This window comes from Perissodus microlepis, chromosome 7 (assembly GCF_051167445.1).
Source record: "Perissodus microlepis isolate ML-2025 ecotype Zambia chromosome 7, ASM5116744v1, whole genome shotgun sequence".
Taxonomy (NCBI): domain Eukaryota; kingdom Metazoa; phylum Chordata; class Actinopteri; order Cichliformes; family Cichlidae; genus Perissodus; species Perissodus microlepis.
The window spans coordinates 24,666,253-24,691,468 of record NC_140467.1 but is presented as its reverse complement, the minus strand read 5'-3'; the positions used below and the strand labels follow the sequence as shown (position 1 = coordinate 24,691,468).

At 39.0% G+C, this 25,216-nt stretch overlaps 1 protein-coding gene across 3 annotated transcripts in view; it reads right to left on the bottom strand.

Annotated features, from left to right (window-relative positions):
• Positions 1-25,216, bottom strand: part of ntrk3a (neurotrophic tyrosine kinase, receptor, type 3a) — a 78,393-nt gene that overhangs the window by 21,746 nt on the left and 31,431 nt on the right. For all 3 annotated transcript variants that reach the window (XM_084934320.1, XM_084934321.1, XM_084934322.1), the window contains exons 5-13: positions 19,439-19,593; positions 13,903-14,045; positions 10,905-11,046; positions 7,294-7,406; positions 5,697-5,877; positions 4,321-4,335; positions 3,061-3,075; positions 2,864-2,910; positions 2,310-2,415 (exon numbers count right to left, since the gene is read on the bottom strand). In XM_084934320.1, coding sequence (XP_084790446.1) covers positions 2,310-2,415; positions 2,864-2,910; positions 3,061-3,075; positions 4,321-4,335; positions 5,697-5,877; positions 7,294-7,406; positions 10,905-11,046; positions 13,903-14,045; positions 19,439-19,593 — 917 coding nt within the window. The remainder of the gene's footprint in view (positions 1-2,309; positions 2,416-2,863; positions 2,911-3,060; positions 3,076-4,320; positions 4,336-5,696; positions 5,878-7,293; positions 7,407-10,904; positions 11,047-13,902; positions 14,046-19,438; positions 19,594-25,216) is intronic.

Sequence of the window (25,216 nt, the reverse complement as noted above, 5' to 3'; positions counted from 1 at the left end):
CTGTTCCCTCAATGTTCTACTCATAGGGGTCTTTTGAAGTCTTTTGAAGACCCCTATGAGGTCTTAAAATGACTTAGAAGATATATCTGAAATATTGACCAAAATGAAACCTCAGTCCTCTGTAGTCAGTCTGATATATTGCTCTTTGCGTTCAGGTTGTGTCGCCAGATGCTTTAAACGGGTTTATCCAACCACCACTGAAAAACAAACATTGACACACCACTGAAGAAAACCTACAGGCCCATTTCCAAACTTCCTTTCATTGCCAAAATATGTGCCCAAAAGTTTGAGACACAATTAAGGAATGTTGGAGAAGCACAATATTCTTGAAATTTTCAATCTCTCTGTGGAGACTACGAAACAACTGTCATCTAACTACACTGCAGTACAGCAATGTGAAGATGAAGTGATACACTCAGTATTTCTCTGTTGATGAGAAATTGTCCCTATAAGTATCACAGTTAATGGTCACCCATCACTGAGCTCTGACCTGTGTGCATACTGTCAAAGCTAATAATTATCATAATAACTGCAACTATGGGGTTTCTCATTTGTGTAAGAACATCATCACCTTAAGTAGTTCAACTCATTTTACCTCAGAGAGCACAGGGTATCTTTGCAACTCCAATATTTAACAGCCTTTAGTTTTATTAAGAATGAACCTACACACAAGTCACAAAGTGATTGTGCCTTCTGCAAGGTGAAACACCATTTTTTTTGTCAGTTTCTCTTCAGAAAAAGCTGCCTGACAGCAGTTTCAGGATAGAAAACATTCATCTAATAGGGCTTTTGTTGCCTCTCTCTTTTACACCTTTGTGAAACCCTTTAAATTAAAAACGTAAAAGCTGCACTTCAATCACATCTCAATTGTTTGATTTATGGATTGTTTTGGTGCACAGAAGAAATAAAAATTGTCTAGTAACTTTAATTCTCATCAAGACACTAAAAAGAAAATTTGGTTTGAACTGAAGCACATAAACTCTCCAACCAAACAGAGTGACAATGTGAAACTGAGAAAAATCCAAGCTTGACTCATCATGCCTGGACCTTTTCCCACTCTAATCCCTTTTGAATCCACTGATATGAGTCATCATAAGGGAGCTAGGCTGGTAAACATGAGCATTCTGTGGACAGTTTACTTTCACTATTTCTAGATTTGATGTGTGCAAACACCCACCTCTAGATGCCACCTCATGATGGCAGTGTGTGAGTTGACATGCTGAAGCTTTAAACCTCTGTTCTGCTGCAGACACTCAGCTAGGAGTGTGTACTGCTGCACGGCAAAGGCCACATGCTACTCAGTGTACCCGTTCCACCCATACTGCATGCCAGTAGCATGCTTCTCTTTGTTGATTTTTTTATAGTCAAGTTTTCACCACCAGTGTCTCCCCATTTATTTTCAATGTAACATTTTGATTTCAATTCAATTCAGTTTTATTTACATAGCGCCAAATCACAGCAACAGTTGCTTGAAGGTACTTTACATTGTTAGGTATAGACCCTACAATAATACAGAGCACGTTTCTAATTGCTTCTCAGAATAACAATAGGGAGAATAAATTATGTATGGAAACATCTGTTTCCCAATATTTCCAAGGAATTGTACTGCTTTTGTACACACTTGTGACATTTAGCAAGCTAAAAATCCCAATATCTTTGCCATCAGCAGTATAGCTAATCAAATAACATACAACACAATGTATCGCTTAGTCTTGCAATATGTTATCATAATCAGTTCATATAGATTTCAACAGAATGCTGTGCTGGTTGTTCCTTACTAGTCAGTAAATAATATAAAATAAAAGTCTTATCCAACCAAAAAAATGATTTCATCCCAGCATGCATCAAGTGACAAAGAGGGAAAAGAAAGATGCTGTAGAGGTCGAAGGTGAAAAAACGCCCAGACTGGCCAAACAGTCAAACAGTTTTTTTGGCACTTTGTTGTCTCCTATGTGTTCTTCCATTGTTCCTCCATTTGGTCTTGATTGCACTTGTATTGCTTGCATAGTATAGTACCATGTTTGCATAGTATGTCACAAATATTATCTGCAATTTTCTGCAGTCCACCACATTATATACTCATATGAGTGTGTGCACACAATGAAAAAACGAGCAAAGCAGATTTCACACTTTTAATATTTCCTTCTAAGGATTCAGTTCAATTTTATTGCTATAGTGCAGATTTAGAACGACTACAATCAGCACTGTGATCTCATCTTTCTGCTGCCCACCTTCATACAAGTCACACATGTGATTTTTATTCCAGATCAAAGACAAAGCAGAAAGACTGAAAATACATTCGCTCTTACCTTTCATGCCAAACTTGGATCGTCCACCATACTTGTTGATGAGAAGAAAGAGAACCACCAGCATCAAACTTAGGGCAAATCCTGCCAGGCCCACTGCTATGGATACCTGTAAATCACATGAAGTCTAAATGTCACAGTCACACATTTTAACGGCATTGAATTGAAAGTACCTGAATTCTAAAGTATTTTCAGGAGCGAGGACTCAGTATCTTTAGACCCACAAACATCACAAAATACTGTCTTCAGCAGGCAGTAATCTTTGAACTAGTAAGATTTTTAAGTTCTAAAACCAAATGGTGAAGAGTCCCAAGTATTTAATCCCTAGATAAGAGGGTCGTCAGCCCACTATTAATCATGTGCCTCACCACATGCCAAGGTGTGAAAAAAGGCGTGGGTCATTATCAGCAGAGGTTTCGGGTGAAACGATTGGGAGACCTTAGCTCACCCTATTATTTGACCCACTGAAATCACCTGATGCAAGATGTGAATGGCAGTTGAGGTGCCTGGGAAGGGGTCTAAAAACTGCACTGTAGGCGGCAGACAGTTTCTCTTACCCCAAAAGTATCTTCCTCCGGTATGTGAGTCTCTGCAGTTGGAATTACTGTAAGAAAAACACAAAAAATGTTAGTTTGTTTTCCCAGGCAGAGGTAAAGTACAGGTGGGAGCATCTCTTAGTTGTTGGGTGTAGCTGGTTAGTGTTAGGGGCAAAATAACTGACTCGTTTTAGGCAGTGGCATCTTATTCCACTCACCTTTTTCTGTGGGTCCTTTAAGAAAAAGAAAGAAATCACACATTATTAACAAATTCTTGCAGTTTTGCTTGATATGATTTCTGCTGCTGAACAGTTTCGTTTGTTGAATGTTTTTTTTCATAATGTTAGACAAAACAACAAAAAAATAATACATGCAACAATTCAACTCAATTCAGTTTTATTTATATACTGCTAAATCACAACAGTAATTTCCTCACGGGGCTTTTTATTGTAAGATAAGGGACCCAACAATAATACAGAGAAAACAGAGGAAACACCCACCTATGAGATGAACCCCTATGAACAAGCACTTTGGTGACATTGGGAAGGAAAACATCCCCTTTATCAGGAAGAAACCTCAAACAGAACCAGGCTCATGGAGGAGCAACTATCTGCCATGGCCTGCATTACTCCATATTAATCCTTGGTGTGTGAAGAGGGGTCTGTAATTACATAAACAAGCACCACTTCATCTTCAGCATATGAGTTATTTGCTCTAAGGTGCGTGTTTAAGACTTATACCAATGATTCAAGTACTGGTAGTCTTTCTCAGAGGAACCACAGTATGGAGTCTTACACAGTGAAGATGTAAAACTATTAGTAATATAATTTACCTCTGTGGGAGTCGAGTTCAGGAAGCTGTTCTGTATTGTGTTAGCACATGACACTCAAGTTGACAGTGAGGGAATTATATCCTTAAATTTAGTTAGACCACTTTCAGAAAGACATTTACTCCAATGAAATGTATTCCCAAATAATCTGTAATCTATTATTGTAAATGTTATTAGCGTTAGTAAGGAATTAGTTAGGGCTTGACCCTGAATCCTCCCTTAGATCAGCTGCAATAGCTCTAGGCTGCTGGGCCATTCCCATGATGCCTTGAGTGTTTCTTCTTCAATCAGCTTTTTCACTCACTTTGTGTTTATGCACCTCTCTGAATTCAGTGATTATTATTTATTAATAATCCCTGACTCTTTTCCACAGTGTGTCTTTGTCTTCCTCCCCTCACACGGCAGATGGCTGCCAGTTCTGTAAGCCTGGTTCTGCTGAAGGTTTCTTCCTGTTACAAGGGAGTTTTTCTTTTCCACCATCACTAAAGTGCTTGCTCATAGTGGGGTCAAATGATTGTTGGGCTTTTCATTGTATTGTTTTTTTATTTTTTTTAAGGAAAACAAATGAAATGGAAAACTACATAATTTCCCCTAGTGATCAATAAAGTATTCTGATTCTGATAATGTATTGACGGATAATAAAACTCACCATAATCGTAATCATCTATAAAAGAAAGAGAAGAGAAAAAGTGACGATTGGAAAAGATCCTCTGTAAGGCATACTCTACAAAGGAATCTGATCAAACAACCTACGGCATCACTTCAAAGAAAGCAGGTGTAAATGACTGAAAATGACTTAAAACTGAAAATGTGAAAAATTTTGAAATAAATAACATTACTAAGAAGCTTATCATATCCTGTATGACTTTTCTAATTTCTCCGCATCTAATTTACACTTAGGCTAAATATAAGCATTATTTCACAACTACATCCAGTACTAATGATGATTAGAGCATGTTTTGTTTTATAAGAAAACTGTGACACTAAGTCAAACCGAATGCTAAATCATGACAGTGTGCTTGATGGTGATCTCTGATAAAGCACAGGGAACTAAAATGTCCCTTTAGCAGAAACTTGTTGTTTTGTTTTTTTTTTTTACTTTTTCCTGCAAAGGTTCTAAACAAAACTGAAAACTGAGCTTGAAAGCAGCAGAATAATGCAGTGGTTCCTTGTGGTACAAGGCTAAATTAGACAGGGACCATTTCATGTTTTGTTTGTTTGAATATTACTTTTAATGTGGCAAAGTAGTTTTTGAGTTTCATTATTGCCATTGTTTAACATTCGATCACCATGCAGACTAATAATTCAGGGTCATGTTCAAGAGTAAAGATTTTTCCTTGATTCAGACAACTGATACATTTGAAACTTCCATGTTCACTTTAACAGGGGGCACTTGCAAGAGTGGGACCCTATGGAGCCCAAAAAGGTTGTGTAACTTTTACAGGATAAACATTCTTCTTGTTCCAGTTTGTGAAAGATTTTGATAAAATAGAAATGGCATGGAACACATCTGCAATGATACATGTAGATTTCTCTCTGGACTGGCAGAAATGGATGACATTTAAACCTTTTAAGAAATGGGACTGGAAAATGTGCTCCAGCTACAAGAGGATCCCATTCCTCAGCCTCCCTAGGTAGATCTATGCCAGGGTATTGGACTGGATGCAATTAGTTAAACCTCAGATTCAGAAGAAACAATTCAAACTATCGGATTCCCAGACGGAGAACCGTGGTTTGACTTCCAGCCAATACTAAGATGGTTTGCAGCTCATCTGAACTGGCAGGAAAAAGAATTAGGAACTCGACATTCAAAGCCATGGCTCTCAATCGGAAAAGGATGGAGTGCCCACTCAAAATGTACTGCCCTTTCTCTGAGTCTTGTTCAAAAGTAGGGGGAAACTGGAGCAGGTGACTGACAGATTGATGTAGTGCAGACAGTGATGCAGGTGCTGTGGTGAAGACACAGCTGGGGTGAAGGCAAAGCTTTTGATTTACTTTAGTATAACTCTAAATGATTGAACTTACCAAAAGGCTTTTCCAGGAAGTGCCCATACACAGTACTGGTGGCTATGCCCAGGTAGTTTCTGGCCTCCAGAGTATAATTGCCATTATTGTGGTGTGTTGGGTTTTTAAAGGTTAGGCATCCCTCTATGTAGTCCAGGTAAATATCCATGTCAGGACGCACATACTCAGTGTGGGAAATTTCCTACATTGTGAAAAAATGACAAGGATTGATGTGAAAGAGATCAGCTACAGTCCTGAAAACTTATGTGCATGATACAGTATACAGAGCTCTGTAACATTTCTTCTAAAACTTTGTAGAAACCTTTACTTTAAAAGTAAGTTTAATATTTTTTTCTAAAGCCCTAGTAGTTATTGTTGGTAGTTAACAAAGCAGTTTTTTTCTTAAACCAAACAGCAAATAGTAGTCCCTCAGAAATGTAATGATAAAGCTAGATAGAAGTCTAAATAAAATATATTAATAAGCTGATAACAATGGATAATATTTGATATTAATTGAAATTCATCTTCCCCTATGTTCCAAACATTGCCCTTTTGGCTGTTTTGAGGTAATGATGTGAAGAAAATGACATGGAAACAGTTATGGTAGCTTCTGTGTAACATTTGGACTGTTAAACAAACCTTTTCTCCTGCATTTCATAAAATAGAGCAACATATCTAGCATTTGCTAATTCATATTGCATTACGATTCAGTGGACCCAAATTGTATTTTTATGCTTAGTGTCAGTCCCCTCCTGTTTTTAAACTCTAACTGCAATGCCACATACATACTAGCACGGTTGTGTCCAGGATCTTTCAAAGGACTTGTCACATGGGGAAACAGCAACAAGTCTGAGGGGTGCCACAAGAAATATGAATATTTAATCAGAAATAACTTTTCTTCTTCTGTCAGCTGCTCCCTTTAGAAGTCACAGCAGATCAACTGCCTCCATCTCTTCTTATCTCTAGAATCCTCCTCTGTCACACCTACCCTCTGCTTGTCCTCCTCCACTTAATCCATGAAAGTTCCCTGTACCCCTCATCAGTCTTGCCTCAAAACCTGAACTGTCCCACTCATATGCTCAGTTCTAATCCTATCTCATCCCCATTTAGGATTACAAAAAACAAATTTAGCATTTCTGTGGTACGTTGAAACAAACCAAAAAACTAAAATTTGAAAGGACTATTTTCAACTTTATATAATCCATAGTAAGGTTATTATAATTACCAAAATAAACCTTGGATAACTACAATTGTAAGTGGAATTGAAGCTTTACAGACAATATGTTTCTAATAAATGGTTGCTGAGTTACTTTCAACCTAAACCAGTCACAACCTCGCAGTACTTGTATTAGAGTTGATGAGTATGTCTTTTTTTTTTTTTTTTTAAATATTTACTTCTTCCCAGTGGCATTTACCCAACAGTTTACTATAATTTACTGAGTAAATACTAAGGGGCTGTAAATGTAACCGCTTTTTTGATGAGCACAGAAATTCAGTTTTTTCATAAATGACATTTCCTTTTACAGAGAGTAACAAGTACACAACACATTTTTATCAAACAAAATAAAAATAAAAAATAGTGCACAATAGATTTACGAGCATGAAATTAAAAATATACCTTATCTTGATAGAACCATCGTAAGACTGGGTGGGGTGAACCACGAACGGTAAACTCAATGCACGTGTCATGGCGGCGTTCTGGCTCCTTCAGCCTAATAATGGTGGGAGGAACTTAAGAGACAAAGAGGACAAAGAATAAAGAAAAAAATGTAAACAATCTGCACTTGTATAGCACATGTTAACAGGTACTCACCTGCCCAAGTTAAAATTAAACCAAAGAAAGAAGTAAACTATTTTTGTGTTTCCCATATAAACTTGATCGTTTTTACTGTCAAAAAACCTTAAAACACTGAAATGTGCACTTCTGAAACTGTAATCGGATTTCCTTTCAGGTTTAAGGTTTTTAAGGTTTTAAAGTAGCAGTTTTAAAAAAAAGATTGAGAAAAGCTGAATGATTTTGGCTGTCTTGTAGAAAGCAACAAAATGACAGAAGTATTTCTACCCTTTCTACCACCTGATCTGCTTGTGTCAAAAATTAAATCCCACTTCACCATCAGCCTCCAGAAAGTCTCATCAAAGCAAACTACACATCAGGACAAATTTAAAGGGTATTTGCATGTGGACAAAACTTCAAGTATGAAATTATTTTTATAGGTATTTTAAATAATTTTGCCTTTAACAACACCAAGATAGCAGAGAGACAGTGCAGCAAGTTCCACAGCCAGACTCGACTCATGTTCATTACATGTTCTTTATGATTTGATCAGTTGGCCATAGCTGGTATAATTTTTTCTATAAACTAATACTGAGTAAATTACATAAACCAGTTTACCTTTGTAACATTTTCTGTTTTAGTACCAATAATAATCCTCTATGCTCCTCCTCATGGATCCCTTTGTGTGTAACTATGCTTGTGTATGGGATGAACTTGAACTTAAACATGCTTATATCTAGTGCTGAATTTATACATCATCAGGAACACAGTGGAGATGTCTCAAGAGGTGATAATATTAGATGATGTTTTTCTAGATGTACTGAGTTTATATGGCTGTTACCTTGGACAGGTCTCCATTAAAAAGGGTTTTGATGTCAGTGGGACTTCTGAGTTAAACAAAGTTTATTATAATAATAACAATAATAATGATAAAAATAACAACAAATATCATTATACATAAATGGATGATTGTATATAGATATTTAAAGCTGTAATGAACACATTAAAAAAATGAAAAAAGAAAAGAAAAAAGTTTGGGTGGTAATGGTAAATGGTCATGTCCCCGGGTTTCTACCAAGTATTTTGAGTTTTTGTTTTGGGCTCATAATTTATTTCTTTTAAATTTAGTTCTGCATTATTTAGTCTTGAGTATAGCTCTTGCTAGTGCCTCTGTGTTTTGTTTCTAGTTCCTTGTTTAACTGTGTTAATTCCCCTTTGTGTCCAGTCTGTCCTGGTTTTGTCCTGTCCTGAAGTCACTCTCATTTCTGTATTCCTTTTCATCTCTAGGGCGTGTCCTTGTCCTAAAGCTTTTCTACTCTACCTGAGTAATCGAAGTGTTTTATAGAACGTACCTCATTCACCGATTCATACAAGCACTTCTTTTTATTCATTCACACAGATTAATACACATATTAACACATTAATGGATGCATTGGAGAGCAACTTGGGGTTAGTATCTTGCCCAAGGACACTTTTGCATGCAGACTAGACTAGACTATAGCTACCCCAGTAAATGGGTGAAATATAGTGGGTAATCCCTAAATACCTGAAAATACCTGGAAATTGGAGCAATACAAAAATTAATTAAAAAAAATTAATACATACAAAATAAAAACTATATGGTCAGAGGTCCCGGGCAGCTCAGCAGAGTGAGCCAAAGCAAGTCAGGAAATTTAATAAATATATAGATCTCTGTACAATGGAGACCTTCCTCACTTTTAATGGTTACTAAGAATAGCATTACACAGATGTTTAGACTGGAATCACACAGCTGTCTTGATCAAAGGGAGGATGACCCAGTGCATGACCCCTGCCAAAAAAGCCCCCACACTATGCTGGGAGACAGCTTATTGGTTGCTTTGCATTTGCTGCCCCCTCATGGGGTTATTCAGACTGGTCCAGATCAATATACTACAATAACCTGCTGTTGACACAGATGAGGGAAAAAAATCTACTGCAGCTTAAAAAAATAATTATGCAACTTATTTCCAGGTGAGTCATCTCCCTGTATTACTGCATTGTTAACCCTGATCTCGGTTTCTCCACCTGCCAGATCCCACTTTAAACACTGCTAAATAATAATAGAAATAAAAAATAACCAAAATAGTTATAGTATACATCACAAAAACAAAGTGGTCTTTTGGCAGTTGAACACAGCCTCTACAACATTTAGTGTGTGACTAGGTACCAAGAATAGAATAGAATAGAATTCAACTTTATTGTCATTGCACATGTCACAAGTACAAGGCAACGAAATGCAGTTTCGTTGCCAGTCCAGAAGTATGTAAGAAAATGAAGTCAACATGTAGTGATCATGAGCTGGCCGTGATGTTTCTAAACAAGAAATGTAAGAAACTGAGATTCCGTTCCATCCAATTCTGAGGAGAAGCAGCAGCAGGGAGACTGGTTTGATCCAGGAGTTAAAGCTGTATAATGGCTTTTATACACATTTCAGGATGTCAGTGGGACAGTTTGAGCTCTTGCTAGCAGAGTTGGGACCACATCTAGGAGGCAGTGAAATCATTTTAGAGTGCCCACTGACCCGGAGCAGCATCTACTGTAGCTGTGGGTTACTCTACTATTTCCCAAATCATTTTTTTTATCAGTACTGGTTCTGAAAATATAAAAAGAATCGAGCTTGGTTTGAAAAAATAAATTCCGTCAATTTTCCAGTGAAATTACACGGTTGGTGTAAGCAGCTGCATTAAGAATAGTTGAGTCTGAAAACTAGTTTTAACACATAAAATATGTCCACTGATTTTACATGTCTGTTGTGCATAGGCCTTTATTGCTATAATATTCTTGCAGCCGCTTCAGTCCTTTACAATCCAAGGCCTACCCTACAATCTCAAACACAGCTGCAACATATTAATCACTGTGTGACATTATTTAGCCCTCTGCATATATCCTTGGCTGCAATAAACCTTAAATACCACTAGTATGCACTCAAAGAAGACAAATGATACCACAGTAATTTCTCCCTGCAATATTCTAAGATTTGCACAAACATTAACCTAAGTACAAAGAAGCAGCTATCTAATAACGCTAATATATTATATACTACTATATACTAATACTTATAAATATTGATTCAAGACAATTACAAAATTTGGCAGCTAAAATAGAACTAAAACAAAAATAGATGTAAAGTCAAAATTTTAACAATGAATTTGTCAGCTCCCATCTTTAACTAGTTATTACTATTATTAATCTCTTCCACAGTATTTCAGTCACTTAACTGCCTCATAGAAATCTCAAAGACAATCTCGTAAAGTAAAGCTAGAGTTTTAATTTATGAGTGCATCTTGCTAAGATTTATATATTTAAAAGAAGAGAGCTTAAAATGGATACAGTAGCCAACTCACATTTCCACAACTATTTATAATGCTACTTTTCACAGTTTTCATGGAGTGCAGTTTTGTGTATAACGTTGTGTCTGTGGTGTATCTACTTACAGTGAACAGTTAGCTGAACTGAAGCGTTGGTCATGCCCACTATGTTGGTGGCAGTGCATACTAATAGGAAGTTGTTGTCATCTCTGCTTACATTGACCAAGGTTATGTTGATGGAGTGAATAGTATTGTCGTAGACTCTAGCCTGGAGGGACAACAAGATAAAATAAACAAGCATAAGCAACAAAAATATGGTCCAATAGAAACATTGATTGTTTAGAGGATGTCATGGTCCTGGGCCATGTTGGCCCAGCATTCTCAGTTTTCATGCGTCTTGTATTTTTCTTTATTTATGCCTTGGTTCCCAGGTTGTCCTGTTAAAATGTTCCTTATTTGATTACCCCCTGTGTGCCCCTCTGTGTATCTGTGAGCCCTCATTTCCCCTCGTGTTTCATTCAATGTTTTCCCCAGCCCGTTATGTCTGTCCTCTCTCTCCCCTCCTGTCTGCACCTCTGTGCACTTCCTGTTTTACTTTGTCAGTCTCCCGTCAGTGTTGTTTACTCCTGCCGTGTCTTGTTATAATTATCAGTGTCACCTGTGTTCCCCGTGTGCTCCTACTTCCCTCGTTAACCCTCTGTGTATTTATGTCCACGTCTCCCTCCGTTCAGTGTCGCATTCTCCCTCATGACTGTGTGCCCCTCCGTGTGTTTCCTCGTGAGTCAGTTCCTTTATGACTTCCCAGTTTAGTTTCATATTATTTTGTATCGCCTTAACTTCCATCAGCAATAAAGCGGTATTTTGAGTTCAGTCCTGTTCTCCCGTGAGTTTGCGTTTGGGTCCTCATCCTGCCTGCACACAGCCTAAATATGACAGAGGAAGCAATTAATGAACTATACTCAGCAAGACCAATCGAAGAGAAACGGTCTCAGCGGTTAGTTATACTTTTATTTATGAAGAAATTCATCGCTAGTTTAAAAACACACAGCTCAACAGAGTTCTTAATCTGAAGAAAGAAACTTGGTCTTGTTCCAGTTTTCCTCTATCAGTGACGAGTAGTAAGATATCTTTTCTTTACAAAGGTTTTTAAAAAAAAAAACTTAGCGTAACAAAACATTTTTAATAAATATCTACTAAATTAGGGAAACACTTTCGAGCTACTGGGTTATCTGTTTTAAGGAGTGCGTTTGAGAATTATACTACAACTCAAACCTCTCTGATTTGTTTTTTTATCTGAGTAGTCATGGTATCCAGCATCGTACGCAGTGAGGATGCTCACTATGTGGCAGTGAGGGGTCTCCAGCTCCACTGCAGAGTGGGCGTGGTGTAGTGGGTTCAGGAGGCGGTGCCAGGGAGGCTTGCAAGGCAGCCGGAATTAATTCCCTCGGGGGGTGAGCTGAGCTGGAGAAGTGATGGCCGGAAAGTTGTTGGGAGCAAGAGCACAAGTTTTGGAGTGTAGCTGCACTAAATAAATGGAAAAATTGCAGTACTAAGCTGAGCACCAGATGCAATGTCCTGGAGACGCTGGTCGGTCAGTCTGGGTCCTCTTCACGGCTGCCCTCCCCAGGCCTGTGAGAGATGCTGCACCGGATGGGGGCAGAGGATGATCCCCAGACATTCCTCGACTTGTTACAGGACATGACAGAGGAATGCCAATAGCCTACAGAGGAGTGGTCACTATGGCTATTGCTGCTCTTGTTGCGGGAGGACCAGATGGCTGCCCTAAGCTTGGCACCAGCTTCGAGAAGGAGCTTCCCTGTTGCATGCAAAGCCATCCTGGACCACCTGGGCCTCTCTCTGGAAAATCACCGCCAGTTTTCCAAAACAGCAAGATGGCAGCAGAGGATTGCCCTTCACATTTGCCCTGCAACTCCAGGATGCAGCAGCAAGTTAGTTGCAGCCTGGGCTTTTGAGGGGTTAGGTGTGGCTGCTGGAGATAGTGGTCTACAAAATATTTGTTCAGTGCCTTCTTGGAGAGACTGCACAGTAGGTCTGCTGCCATCGACCAGCGAGCCAACACACATGTATATTAAAATCTCTAACAATGAGAACACGATCATAGTTGGGCATAATCCTAGCTACAAAAAAAAAAAAAAAATCAGGAAAGTTGTTTATGAAGTTCTTATTGTATTTCAGGCGGCTGCAGATGACAGCACAGAAAACTGGGTTAGTGCGACTTATTTGAAATGAGATAAAGTCGAAGCTGGAGAATGAAGATTGTAGAAACCATTGCTTCCATTTGTAATCCTTTTTGTATTAATATACAGTATAGTCGCCAGAATTACTGAGCATAAAATCTGCTCGGACCAGGGTCTACCACCCTCGGCTGACAGGTTGGTAGAACAGCTGAAGACTAACAAAGAGGTGAGGCAATTTTTGGGGGCTTGCTGACTATGACGGCTGGTTCGTTCTGAACTTCACAGAGCTGACCAGCCCCCCAAAAGGGTGCCCCGGGTCTGGTTCGGTAGACGGGGCAGTGTTAGGTGGCATATGTGTTGGTGAAGAAGGCTCTCTGTGGGGAACCCTTGCTCTAAACCCCTGATTCTATTGATTATGGTAAATTTAAAAGTTGTCAAAAAATGGTCATTAAAAAAGGAGGGTTTTTTTGTTATACGATCAGTTTTTATGTCCTATCCCAGGACAAGATCAGAATGCGATTAAACTTGTGAGTAAGCTTATTTTAATTTTGAGGACAGCCTGTTGACTCTAATATTAAATTAAAAGTAGTCTTGAGGCAGTTATTTCAAGCTTCTACATGATTGTTAAAATCAACTCCCATAAAAAACAGGCAAGTGATTGAGCTACAACAATTAGTTGTTGTAGCTTTGTTAATTAACCCCTTCATATCAGTAGCTAAAGCTAACTTTTAAAATAAATCCAAAGAGTACAGTGGTCTCTTTCTAGTAATAATTATGTCAATAAATGATACCAAGAAGACATAGAAAAGCTATTTATGAAGGAACGTCCTGCTGCTGTTTGGTATCAATTTCCGGAATGCCGTCATTTCAAGCCTAGGATTAGTCCGTTCTCTGTGAAGTTGTGAATTTGTGCATGCCCTCCCTACCTCTTGTGCATTGATGGAGTGCAAGCCAGTGACAGGCCAATCCACTTCAGGTAATGGTGAACCAGAGCCATTACAGATTGCCGTTACTTGATCACCTTCGACAACTGTGAGGTTGCTGTGGCTGACGCTGATATCTGGTAGGTCTGAGAGGGGAATGCAGAGAAGGAGAAAGAGAAAAATATGTTATCCTATGTTCCTCCTTCTTAAAGTATGTATTCATCAAAGTCGTTTCCATCCTTTTCACAAAACCTACCATCATCTGAACAATCTCTCCGTAACACCATACCTACCTAATACCTCCTCATCACCTCTGTTCCCTTCAGCTACAGGTCTATTAAAGTCTGCTCTAATCACTGCTCTCTCCACCCTGGGTATGCTCTACCACTGAGATTCAAACTGAAACTGATCTGATACCACCCCAAAGAGATTTTTTTTTTTTTTAAATGTTTGAAAATGGCTAAAACTTCCAACTGTGTTAGGTTTCAAGTTCACCAAGTTGTCACTGTGGATGTCCAGGTACTTGCCCCACCACATCAGCACCTTGTCCCAGCACAGACACAGGCCATGCAGCCATCCTCTTCCTGCTGAAATGACCACTAGATCACTAGGTTGTCTAGCGCTGTTCACATTCAGAAGCAGATGATTACTCCAAGAACACTTCACAAAATCGTTCACATGTGCTTGATCCACCTCCTACTGTACTGCTCATCACTAATACACTGTTCAAAAAACTTTGTAAAAACATCAGATATTAATGAGGAAAAAACCCTGCTGGATATCTACAGTAATATCGACTGATAATGTGTTAGGAACAAAAGGATGTCACATCATTGGTTGGAAATGAAAATGATCAACCTACACTGGGCTGAATTCAAGTACGCAATAAATTCCTTCTGACTCTCTCTCCTGACTTCGAGAAAGAAATTCATGCCTTAATTTCATCCAGGTTTGATTACTGCAATAGCCTTTATTTTGGAATCAGTCAGGTCTTCTTTTCTTTGCAACTAATTTTGAAGGGGGCTCCTCCTGACATGTGCATGTAAATACAGTAAGACCATATTTCTGATTTTTTGACTTCTTTAGACTGACCTCCAGTACATTTTAGAATTTTTTGTCATTTTAAGTCTTTAAATAGATTAGCACGCTCTCAACTTTCCAAAATTTTAACAATGCACGTCTAATAGAACTTTAGGGTCAGCTGATCAGATTCTTCTGGTTTTCCAAAAGCAGACTAAAGCATAGAAAAGATCAGGCCATTGCTGTAGCTGCACCTAAAATTTGCAACAGTCTGCTTCTTTAAATTAGGAACTCACCAACACTTAATACCTTTAAACACTTGAAGACCTATCTTTACACCCATATCTTTACGCCCTTGTGTTTAAATGTGACGCTATGTTTTTTTTTTCTTGTTTGTCTTAAGTTTTTTTCTGCATTTTCCTGCTCTGTTTTATTCCTTTTATTTATACAACACTTTTGTTAACCCTTTTTGTTTTTAAATGTGATTATAAATAAATTGACTTAGCTCAGTGTGGACCAGGGCATCACTAAGATCCAGGACAGATGGAACCTGGTGGGATTGGATGGACTGAAACATAATGTCCCAAAGGAGTTCTATTGGATTTATGTCAGGCAAGCGTGGGCCCAGTCAATGGTATCAATTCCTTCATCCTTGAGCAATTGCCAGCATATTCTCACCACACCTAATGGCAGTGAGGATGCCGTTGCCTAGCATGTAGAGGTGTGTGTGTCCCTCCAGAGAAATTCCTATTCCTACCATCACTGACCCACCATCAAACCAGTCATGCTGAACAACATTACCGTCAGCATAATGCTCTCCACAGCTTCTCCAGACCCTTTCGCATCTGTCACATGTGCTCAGGGTTAAACTGCTCTCATCTGCACACGATGCCAGAGGTGAAGCTGCCAATTCTGGTACTCAATGGCAAACGCTCATTGGGCTTCATGGTGCCAGGCAGTGAGGACAGGGCCCACTAGGGGATGTTGGGCCCTGAGGCCACCCTCCTAATTCTGTTTCTGATAGTTTGGTCAAAGATATTCACATCAGTTGCTTGATGGAGGTAATTTTGTAGCTCTGGCAGTGCTCATCCTGTTCCTCCTTGCACAAAGCAGCAGGTTCTGGTCCTACTGATTGGTTAAGGGCCTTCTACGTCCTTGTCCAGCTCTCCTAGGGTCCTAGCATTTCCTTTGCCTCACCCTTTGGTCATGCTGCATTCTCCTCAGTTCTTCTCTGTGCCCGAACCTGAAGATGTTTGATTTAACCCTTTAATTAAGTAGTTCCTTTTGGTCACTAGCAATGCAAGGCTTATTGTTCATTTTGTTAGTCTGTGATGCAGAAAGGGAAACTGTTAATGTCTCCTCCATGCAGATTATAAAGTACTTTCCAGGCTCCAGACTCAAAGCAGACCTGCAGTGTCTTCACAGCCTCATGAACAACTCTTGTAGATACAATGTGTTGTTAAGCAAGAGGAACATACCTTGGTGTCAGCAGGACTACATTATGGTCAGATGGTCAGAAGAGGGATTGCAGTGACAACAATAAAAAACCCCATAATTCAGGGCTGGCAGGCATTTTACGGAGGAAAGAGTGATGTTACACGCTGCATCTTCATCAGCTGATGGTTCAATGTAAACAACACCAACAATAACCGATAAGAAGTACTATGAATGCAGTCTAACACCTTCCAGATCAATATCTGGCCCACATAGTAACATGTCCAGGATTGCACCATTTTTCAGTCACTAATGCTGTCATCTGGGATGTGTGAGTTCAGCCATGTTTAGATGATGCACAACATTCTAAACTCACAGTAGTCCGTCTGTGTCATAATCAGCCCTCTTTAATCTATCCTATGCTCAAGGAACTCACATTCCCCATGATGTTAGCTGGAATGGACAGGTTACATCTCTTATTTTCGAATCACTTAGCTTTACCCATGCAAGCCCATTGTCTCCTCTGGAAGAGACAGGAGACAGATTATTCTCCTTAGAATACCAGGTCTTGCTCACCAGTGTTAAAAAAAACCCCTAAATTAAAGAAAAAAAGCCCAATGAGAAAAAAATGTGTTTAAGTAGCAAAGTCATAAACACAAGGGCTACTGCAACAGCTTGCATCTCAACACAGCACCATGGTAATATGAATACAGAGAGACAGAACAAAGAAGAACAAAGAGATACACATTCTTAGACGATTGTGTTTTGCTTGATTACTTTAGTAAGAGTGTGCCTGTGTGTGTACAAAGGGGGGAAAAAAAAGAACAGCTATCTGCTGGAGCTGCAGGTCCAGTCAGTGGCAGGTGCCTTCTTCTTTGATCTTTGAACCAACAGGTAACTGATAACTGAAGATATAAGAATAATTTAACCAACTAGCATTTCTAGTATATATGGTGTATGTTTGTGTGTGTGTAAAAAACATTTCTGCCAACATTTCTATTATTGTTATTACTATTATAACTATTATTATTATTATTATTATTATCTTTTAATAACAATAAAAACAACAACAATAATCATCATCATCATCATCCTCAAGCTAGTGACTTTTATCCATTTTTGTTTAAAGGTGCTGTGCTCAGTTTTTCTCTCTGCTGATTTTATGAGGTTGACAGGGATACCTCAGTAGCATGGACAGACTTAAGCTGTGCAAACACTGTGCGATTTTTTTCAGTCGCATTATTCAGCTCCTGCTCAAACTGTACGATTGATTCGCAGGGGTTAGAAGTTCGTAGGTCACGATGCAGAGTCTCACACTATACAGCCCGAGGCTCTGATGTGACCTGAGTGCTCACACTGTGCATCCATAACATGAAGGTTATAACAGAAAATCTGTCACTTGCTCTCCCTCTCTCTTCCTCTCCGTCTTTCACTCACACAGACACGCACACCACCACCATCAACTTTGCTAAATTGCTAATAAAAAACATTGATCAGGCAGCTGTGATTGAGCAGCAATGTCCATCCAATTATTTTCACGGTTGTTGTAGTCGTGATAATTTTGTGAGGCCGACAAGATTTCAAAAAGGTTTGATTTTCTTATGACCAAACGATTGATGATCGGGAGCTGGACGTGAGGTGTTAATCGCTTCTCGTTACCCATGTATACTACACGATGCACGACACACGATGAAGGCGAAACTCGGGCCGAATCCCCAAAATGGTCGCACGACTGAAAAATCGGCTCAAAATGGGCCAAAAATCGCACAGTGTATGCCCAGCATTACTGAAAGAAAGACAAATGCTCTGACCCAAGTTCCATCATTTTACTGGCTGCATCTTGATGCATGCTCAATCATCCAGGTAAGTAAATCTCCAATAGCTGATTCTGTTCATATCACATCAAATTCATCAGGGAGGATATGAAAAGTGGCAGGTTAGCCTTCTTAGACTGTGAGATTTCCATCAGCAATGGGGGACATCTAAAAGCTGACGTGTACCGTAAACCTACGCATACGGATCAGTATTTAAGGTTTGACTCTCATCATCTACTAGAGCACAAACTGGGTGTCATTAGGACGCTTCAACACAGAGCAAACACCATCCCCACAGACACAGCAGCCAGGGAAACAGAAGAACAGCACCTCAAGAAGGCCCTGAGTAAATGTGGTTATCCCAGCTGGACTTTTGTCAAAGCTGGAAAGACACCTAAAGAAAGCTCCAGCCGATCCAGGAGAAAAGGACAACCACTGCCCAAGCAAAAACCTGTAGTGATCCCGTACGTGTCAGGAGTATCGGAACAGCTGTGACACATTTTTTCTAAATGTCCTGTATCTATGGCTTTTAAACCCCAAAACACGCTGCGCCAAAAATGGGTCCACCCCAAGGATCAGGTCCCCCGACACAAACAGAGTAACATAGTGTACGCTGTTAAATGCCAGGAGGATTGTCAGGATTTATACATCGGGGAAACAAAACAACCTCTGGCGAAGTGGATGGCACAACACAGAAGAGCCGCCTCGTCAGGCCAGGACTCTGCAGTCTATTTACACCTACAGGCCAGTGGACACTCTTTCAATGATGAGGATGTACATCATGCTGGTTTGAGTGCGGAGTCAAGGAGGCCATTTACGTGAAAAGGGAAAGACCATCTCTGAATCGAGGAGAGCGCCTAAGGGTTCATCTTTCGCCATCTTACAATGCTGTGATTGCAGCCATTCCCCAACTCTCGGTGAAGGGTACTCATACCCATTGATCAGTGGGTTTTGGTCAGTGGTTGTTGATCAATGGTCATGAGAATTTGCATAATTAAAATTAAGGAACTGACCTCCCAGCCCATTGTTCCTTCACCGGGCTAGTTTCAGTCATTATGCAAATGTACTGTTTATAAGATGAAACCTGCAGTCAGCTGAGACTGAAGAAGTCACTTGGATGAGTGACGAAACGTTTCTCCTACAAAACGCTACGTCCAGATGAACAGAATCAACTACTGGAGATTTACTGGCTGCAATTAAATGGAATCAGCAGTCAGAATACCATGTTAAATGTGTATATTTAGAGTATAAATATAACCACACAAGCTTACCACAACTGCTGATGTTCATATCTTGAAGCAATATTCTCCTGTAGCTGTCAGCACAGTATAACTGCTGGCTGCTAAGACCTGCCTCTCCTCTCTGTTGCCATAGCTGCAGCCAGCGAATCTCACAGCCGCAGGTGAACACCACATCCTCCAAATGCCTGAAAAGAGAAGAGCACCGACAGTATTAGCAATGCTCTAAATCTCATACTCACCTTTAGACTCACTGCCAGCGGAACAAGAACGTTTGTCATTTTCAAAACTTTTTAAGAAGGTTCTATAGAACTACCATCTAACCAAGAAGTGCAATGTTCCATGAGGTGACTTGCTCCCCAGCGGGCCTAAGCCGAACACACTCCAGTTTGGAAGTCCTGGAATCCATGGCAACAAAGACTGGTGTAACAGTGAACATTAATGGGTCTATTTGGGTCTATTTCCTTTGAACTGTGCATTTGCAGGCTGATGAAATGAGTCAGCCAAGTAATTATATTAAAATAAATGAGTCAGCTTGTATTTAAGATATTTTTAGAAACTTCTGGCATAAATTTAGAGAAAGACAGCCTTACTGGAATGTTACCAACATCAGTACAAATCAGCTAGCTGGTATATAATGATGTGCTACGTGATCGCTAGCGACACAGCTATGTTAGCATAACACAGTGAAGCTGGAGGATGAACGCCAACTTTTTTTCTACTCGATGAAAGTTAATGTGAAGGTTCCCGATGGTTAGGGACAAATGCAATCGCATGGCAGGATGCTGTAAACGGACCAAACTTCAGTCAGGAGAACAACTGAGATAATCCATCCACAATACGAGGTTAGTCAAAATATACTATACATGGGAATAGAGCAGCTGCCAGAGAATTCAGCATTAATGAATCAATGGTACGGAAGTGGAGGAAGCAAGAAAAATGAGTTGAGTTTGACTTATCTGTCTGTTTTGTTTTGCTTAATGCGCCTCATAATCCTGTGTGCCTTATGGTCCGAAAAATACGGTATTTAAAAACCTTTTGTTACCCAATCTTTCCTCCATTCATTGGCATAGGACACAGGTGTCGAACTCCAGACCTTGAGGACCGGTGTCCTGCAGGTTTTAGATGTGTTCTTGATCCTACACAGCCGATTTAAATGGCTACATTGCCTCCTCAACATATCTTAAAGTTCTTGAGAGGCCTGGTAATGAACTCGTCATTTGATTCAGGTGTGTTGACCCAGGGGGATATCTGAAACCTGCAGGACACCGGCCCTCGAGGCCTGGAGTTCGACACCCCTGGCATAGGATATATTTTCATTGCTCTACAGATGATACCCAACTTTATTAGAAACCAGATACTTACTCTGGATGGCATTACCTTGGCCCAGTAACACTGTGAGGAATCTTGGAATACTTTTTGACCAGGATATGTCCTTCAATGCACATATTAAAGAAATTTGTAGGACTACTTTCTTCTATTTGCGTAATATCTCTAAAATTAGAAATATCATGTTTCAAAAAGATGCTGAAAAACTAGAATTAGAATTAGAATTCAACTTTATTGTCATTGCATATGCACAGGTACAAGGCAACGAAATGCAGTTTGCATCCATCCAGAAGTGCTTTAGCCATGATATAGATATATTACAAATATATATTAGCAATAATATAGATATGTGAGTATATTACAGAAATGGGTCTATTATGGTATGTTATAATGTACACGGTATGAAGTATGTTATGAATATGCTATAACTATAAGTATGTACAGGCTATAGTGAGTACAAGCTATGAACAGGATATAAATATGAAAACTATACAGAATATGAAATAAAAAAACAGCTATACAGAAATGTGAACTATGCAGGTTATGAACAGTTGTAGATTTAAAAATTATCGTATTGTACAGAATGATTATTTACACAGAATTATACAGTAGTGCAGTTAAGATAAGTGAGATATGTGGATAATTTCTACAGAGGCTATATAAAGTGCAAGTGGTTGTGAGTGGTGGTTCAGTCCATGTTATTATTGTGTGTATGAGGGTACAGTTGTCCATTGTGTGTGTAGGTGGTTGTGGGTGTGTGTATGTCCAGTCCATGTGGTAACATGGGTCAGATGTCAGGAGGCAGAGTTCAGGAGTCTGACAGCTGTGGGGAAAACTAGTTCATGCATTTATTACTTCTAGGCTGGGCTACTGTAATTCATTATTATCAGGTTTTTCTTGAAGCTCCTTCACTTGAAATCACTTGAAAAATTTGTATTCAAAATGCTCGGAAATATTTTGCCCTTCAGTTTTCAGGCTCTTCTTTTGTGGATCCAGCTCCCAGTTTAGACGTGGGAGGGAGACACATTCTCAACTTTTAAGATTAGGTTTAAATCGTTCCTTTTTGCTAAACCATATAGTTAGGGCTGGATCAGGTGACTCTGAATCCTCCCAGGCTTCTTGGGGTTTCTCATAATGCACTGGGCGCTTCTTCTTTACTTGCCTCTTTCTACTCTTAGTTATTATTAATTTCTGTCTTTTGCATCAGATGTCTGCACCTTCTGCCAGAGGTTTTTTTTTCATCTGACAGGGAATTTTTTCCTTCCCACTTTTGCCAAGTGCTTGATTGTTTTGGTTTTCTATTATTGTAGGGTTTTTATCTTAAAAAGCACCTTCAGGCAACTGTTGTTGTGATTTTGCGCTATATAAAATTGAATTAAATGTGCTATTAAATAATAAATACACGGCTGCATTTTTTACAAGCACTACAAAACAGATGGGGAGATGTGTCCGGTTTGATGCTCAAAAGCTACTTATTTGGTGCCAGTTCTTTACAAAATGGTATATTTATATCAATAATTGTGCATCATTGTCAAATCTTTTGATCACTAGTTATCATTATTGTCTGAAAACATTTCTATATTACACTTAAAAGAAATGGAGAATGTTAAAAAGGAAACTATCAATACATTATTTGTTTATGGGAATAAACATTGAATACATTTGTATTAACCTCTGCTTTAAACCAACATCACCAATGATGATCCTCTACACCATATTTGGGTCAGTTTCTTTTTTAAAATCTTTTGGTTTTTTTCAACATTGGGTTGTGCAGCATGACCTTATCCCCCAGAGTGAGAATGTCAGTGTTCTCTTCTAATGTCATGTTCTAAGATGTCTGAGGGAGAACCTTCAGAGGAAATGATGTATGGCATCATCTCATGCCTATCTCAGAGCAAACTGTAAAAAACACCGTACAAAAACTATTTTTTGTTCATCGCTTACCAAATTTGCCATGCTGAAACTTTATAGATAAGAATACAGATAAGAGAGAAGCAAATAGGGAGAGATAATATATTGGGTTATTCTCACAAAGCCTCAAACATAAGATTGGCCAAATCAGCAAAAGCTTGTAATCTGTTCTTTAAACTTTTTGATCTTCTATATTCCTATTATTATAATGTAATATTTATTTTACTGGATGCAGTATTGCACCATCTAGAGATTTTTCTTTAGATGCACTTGTGGTATCAATTTGAAGCTCCTACATTGCATTCTCCAGTTATCATATTCAGAATTTAGGTGTCTACGCCACTGATGGGGTGATGACACCATCAGTCTTTTATGACGGAGGGGTAAAAAGTTGGCACTATTGAAAATACTGCTTGCCATGGCTATCTGTGGTAAGCAGACAAAATGCATGATATGTATCAATTCTCTCCAAAACAAATAAACCTTCTGAAAATATTGCAGACAAGTTCTGGATAAACTACTATAAACTTAAACGCAAAAAGAAAAACACAAAAAAACTTCAAAAACTGAAAATGATTCGGATAATAAAATGAGAGAGTCAAAAATCAAAAGGAGGATCAACCACTGAGAAGAATGAAAATGTAATAAAACATGGCCTTTGTATCATCTGCAAACTTAAAGTCTAAGTTGCTGGTGTCTCAGGATCAGACAAAGGCTACATTCACACTGCAGGCAAAAGTGCATCAAATCAAACATTTTTGATCCTATGCGACCCATTTCCGATCATGGTATGACAGTTTGAACAGCACAAATCCAATATTTTCAAATCCGACCTGGGTCACTTTCGTATGTGGTACTGAATCCGATACATATCTGATGTTTTAGAAAGCGACTGCGGTTTGAATGGTCATGTCGCATTAAATCCGTCCTTTATGTTACTGACACAAGACAGAAGCCAATTATCAGCGCCGGAGAAGACAAATGAGAAAGCATGGCGGCGGAAACTGGAGATGGAGCAAGTCAATGGACAGAAACTGAGGTTTTGGACTTGATTAGCGTATGGGGAGACAATTCTATTCAAGCTAAATGACTCCGTGTCCATATAAACCTCTGAGGTAGCAGCCACTGCTCCAAACAAGGCCATTGTTAAAGCACGGACTTTTTTCTCAGTGTCCTTCTTTCTCTAATTAATTTGTCAAAATTCTGTCGGTTACAATACCTACTAGCTCTGTAGCCACCATTTTTACTTCTGTAAACAGAGCGCGTTGTGTGTGACGTCTTCTTTTCCTCATGTGGGCCGCTTTGAGGGCCGTGAACCGTTCACACTAGCGCGCGTTTGCTGTCACATTTTATTTGTAGTGTGAACAACCAGACAAAAAAAATCGGATTTGATCAAAAAACCGAAATAGACCTTTTAGTGGGTCTTGGATGAGTTTTGAACCACTAATTTGTATTCTCTCTGCAGAATGCTGGTTTTACTGAAGTGAACTCCCTGCATCTTTGTATACACAGTAAATTATAGTGCATTGTTAGTATATCACCCTGTGATTGGGACATCACAACAATTTGCCTCATTAAGTAAATCTGACTATCATATAAAAACTTAAATTCCTCTTATTTTCCTTTATTAATCTGCTGTGTAACTCATTTCCTTCTCTATGTTCAGCATTTCTATGACTGCAGAAAAATTTCCTCCATCCATCAGTTATCCCAGCTAACCTGAAGTAAAAATTATGGTTATCCTAAAGACTGCAATACAACAAAGTACATTACTAATGAAAACTGATTATACAGAAACTTAAGCACATTTTTATCAGTTAATATAGATCATAATCTCGAGGTTATATAGCATTCTGTCCTTCATCCAGCAACTACTCAAGAAGTAGTTTTTATTCCAGCATTACAATGTTCAGAGTTCAGCAGGCCATTTAACGAAAAACAAACAAACAAAAAGAAAACCTCTAAATTTATCATCAGGTTATGGCATGAAATGGAAAATGCAGCTATAACGAACATGATCGACTCCACTTTGTTTATTATGCTGATGGTTTTAATGAATGTTTGGATAGCCAGTTAAAAGGAAGAATTCTTACTTTGAGTTATCGATTATGTCACTAGTTAGCGAACAAACTAATGTAAGTCTATTAGCCACAACCAACCAACCGCATGACGTCATGTTGTGGCGTTGTACTGACAGAAGATGGCGCTATGCATGTTTTTCAAACTTTAACTTCGGGCACTGATTTCTTAAATCCAGCGTCACAGACACTGTTCATTTTTGAGAGCAGAGCTTAAGGGTGTATATTAGCCTGTATGTGTGGAGCATTTCATGTTCCCTTTAAGGTTGGTAGTTCGATCTCTAGCTGCTTCAGTCTCCATTCTGCATGCCAAATATCCTTGGGCAATGTTTGAATGCATGAATGTTAGCTAGAAAGCACTTAGGTGTAGATAAAATTGTTTGTATGAATGTTTGTAAATGGGTGAATGAAGTGTGTTGTTTAAAGTGCTTTGAGTCTAGAGTAGAAAAGGTGCCACTGAGGTGCCATTTCAGGACATAACACAATTCACTGA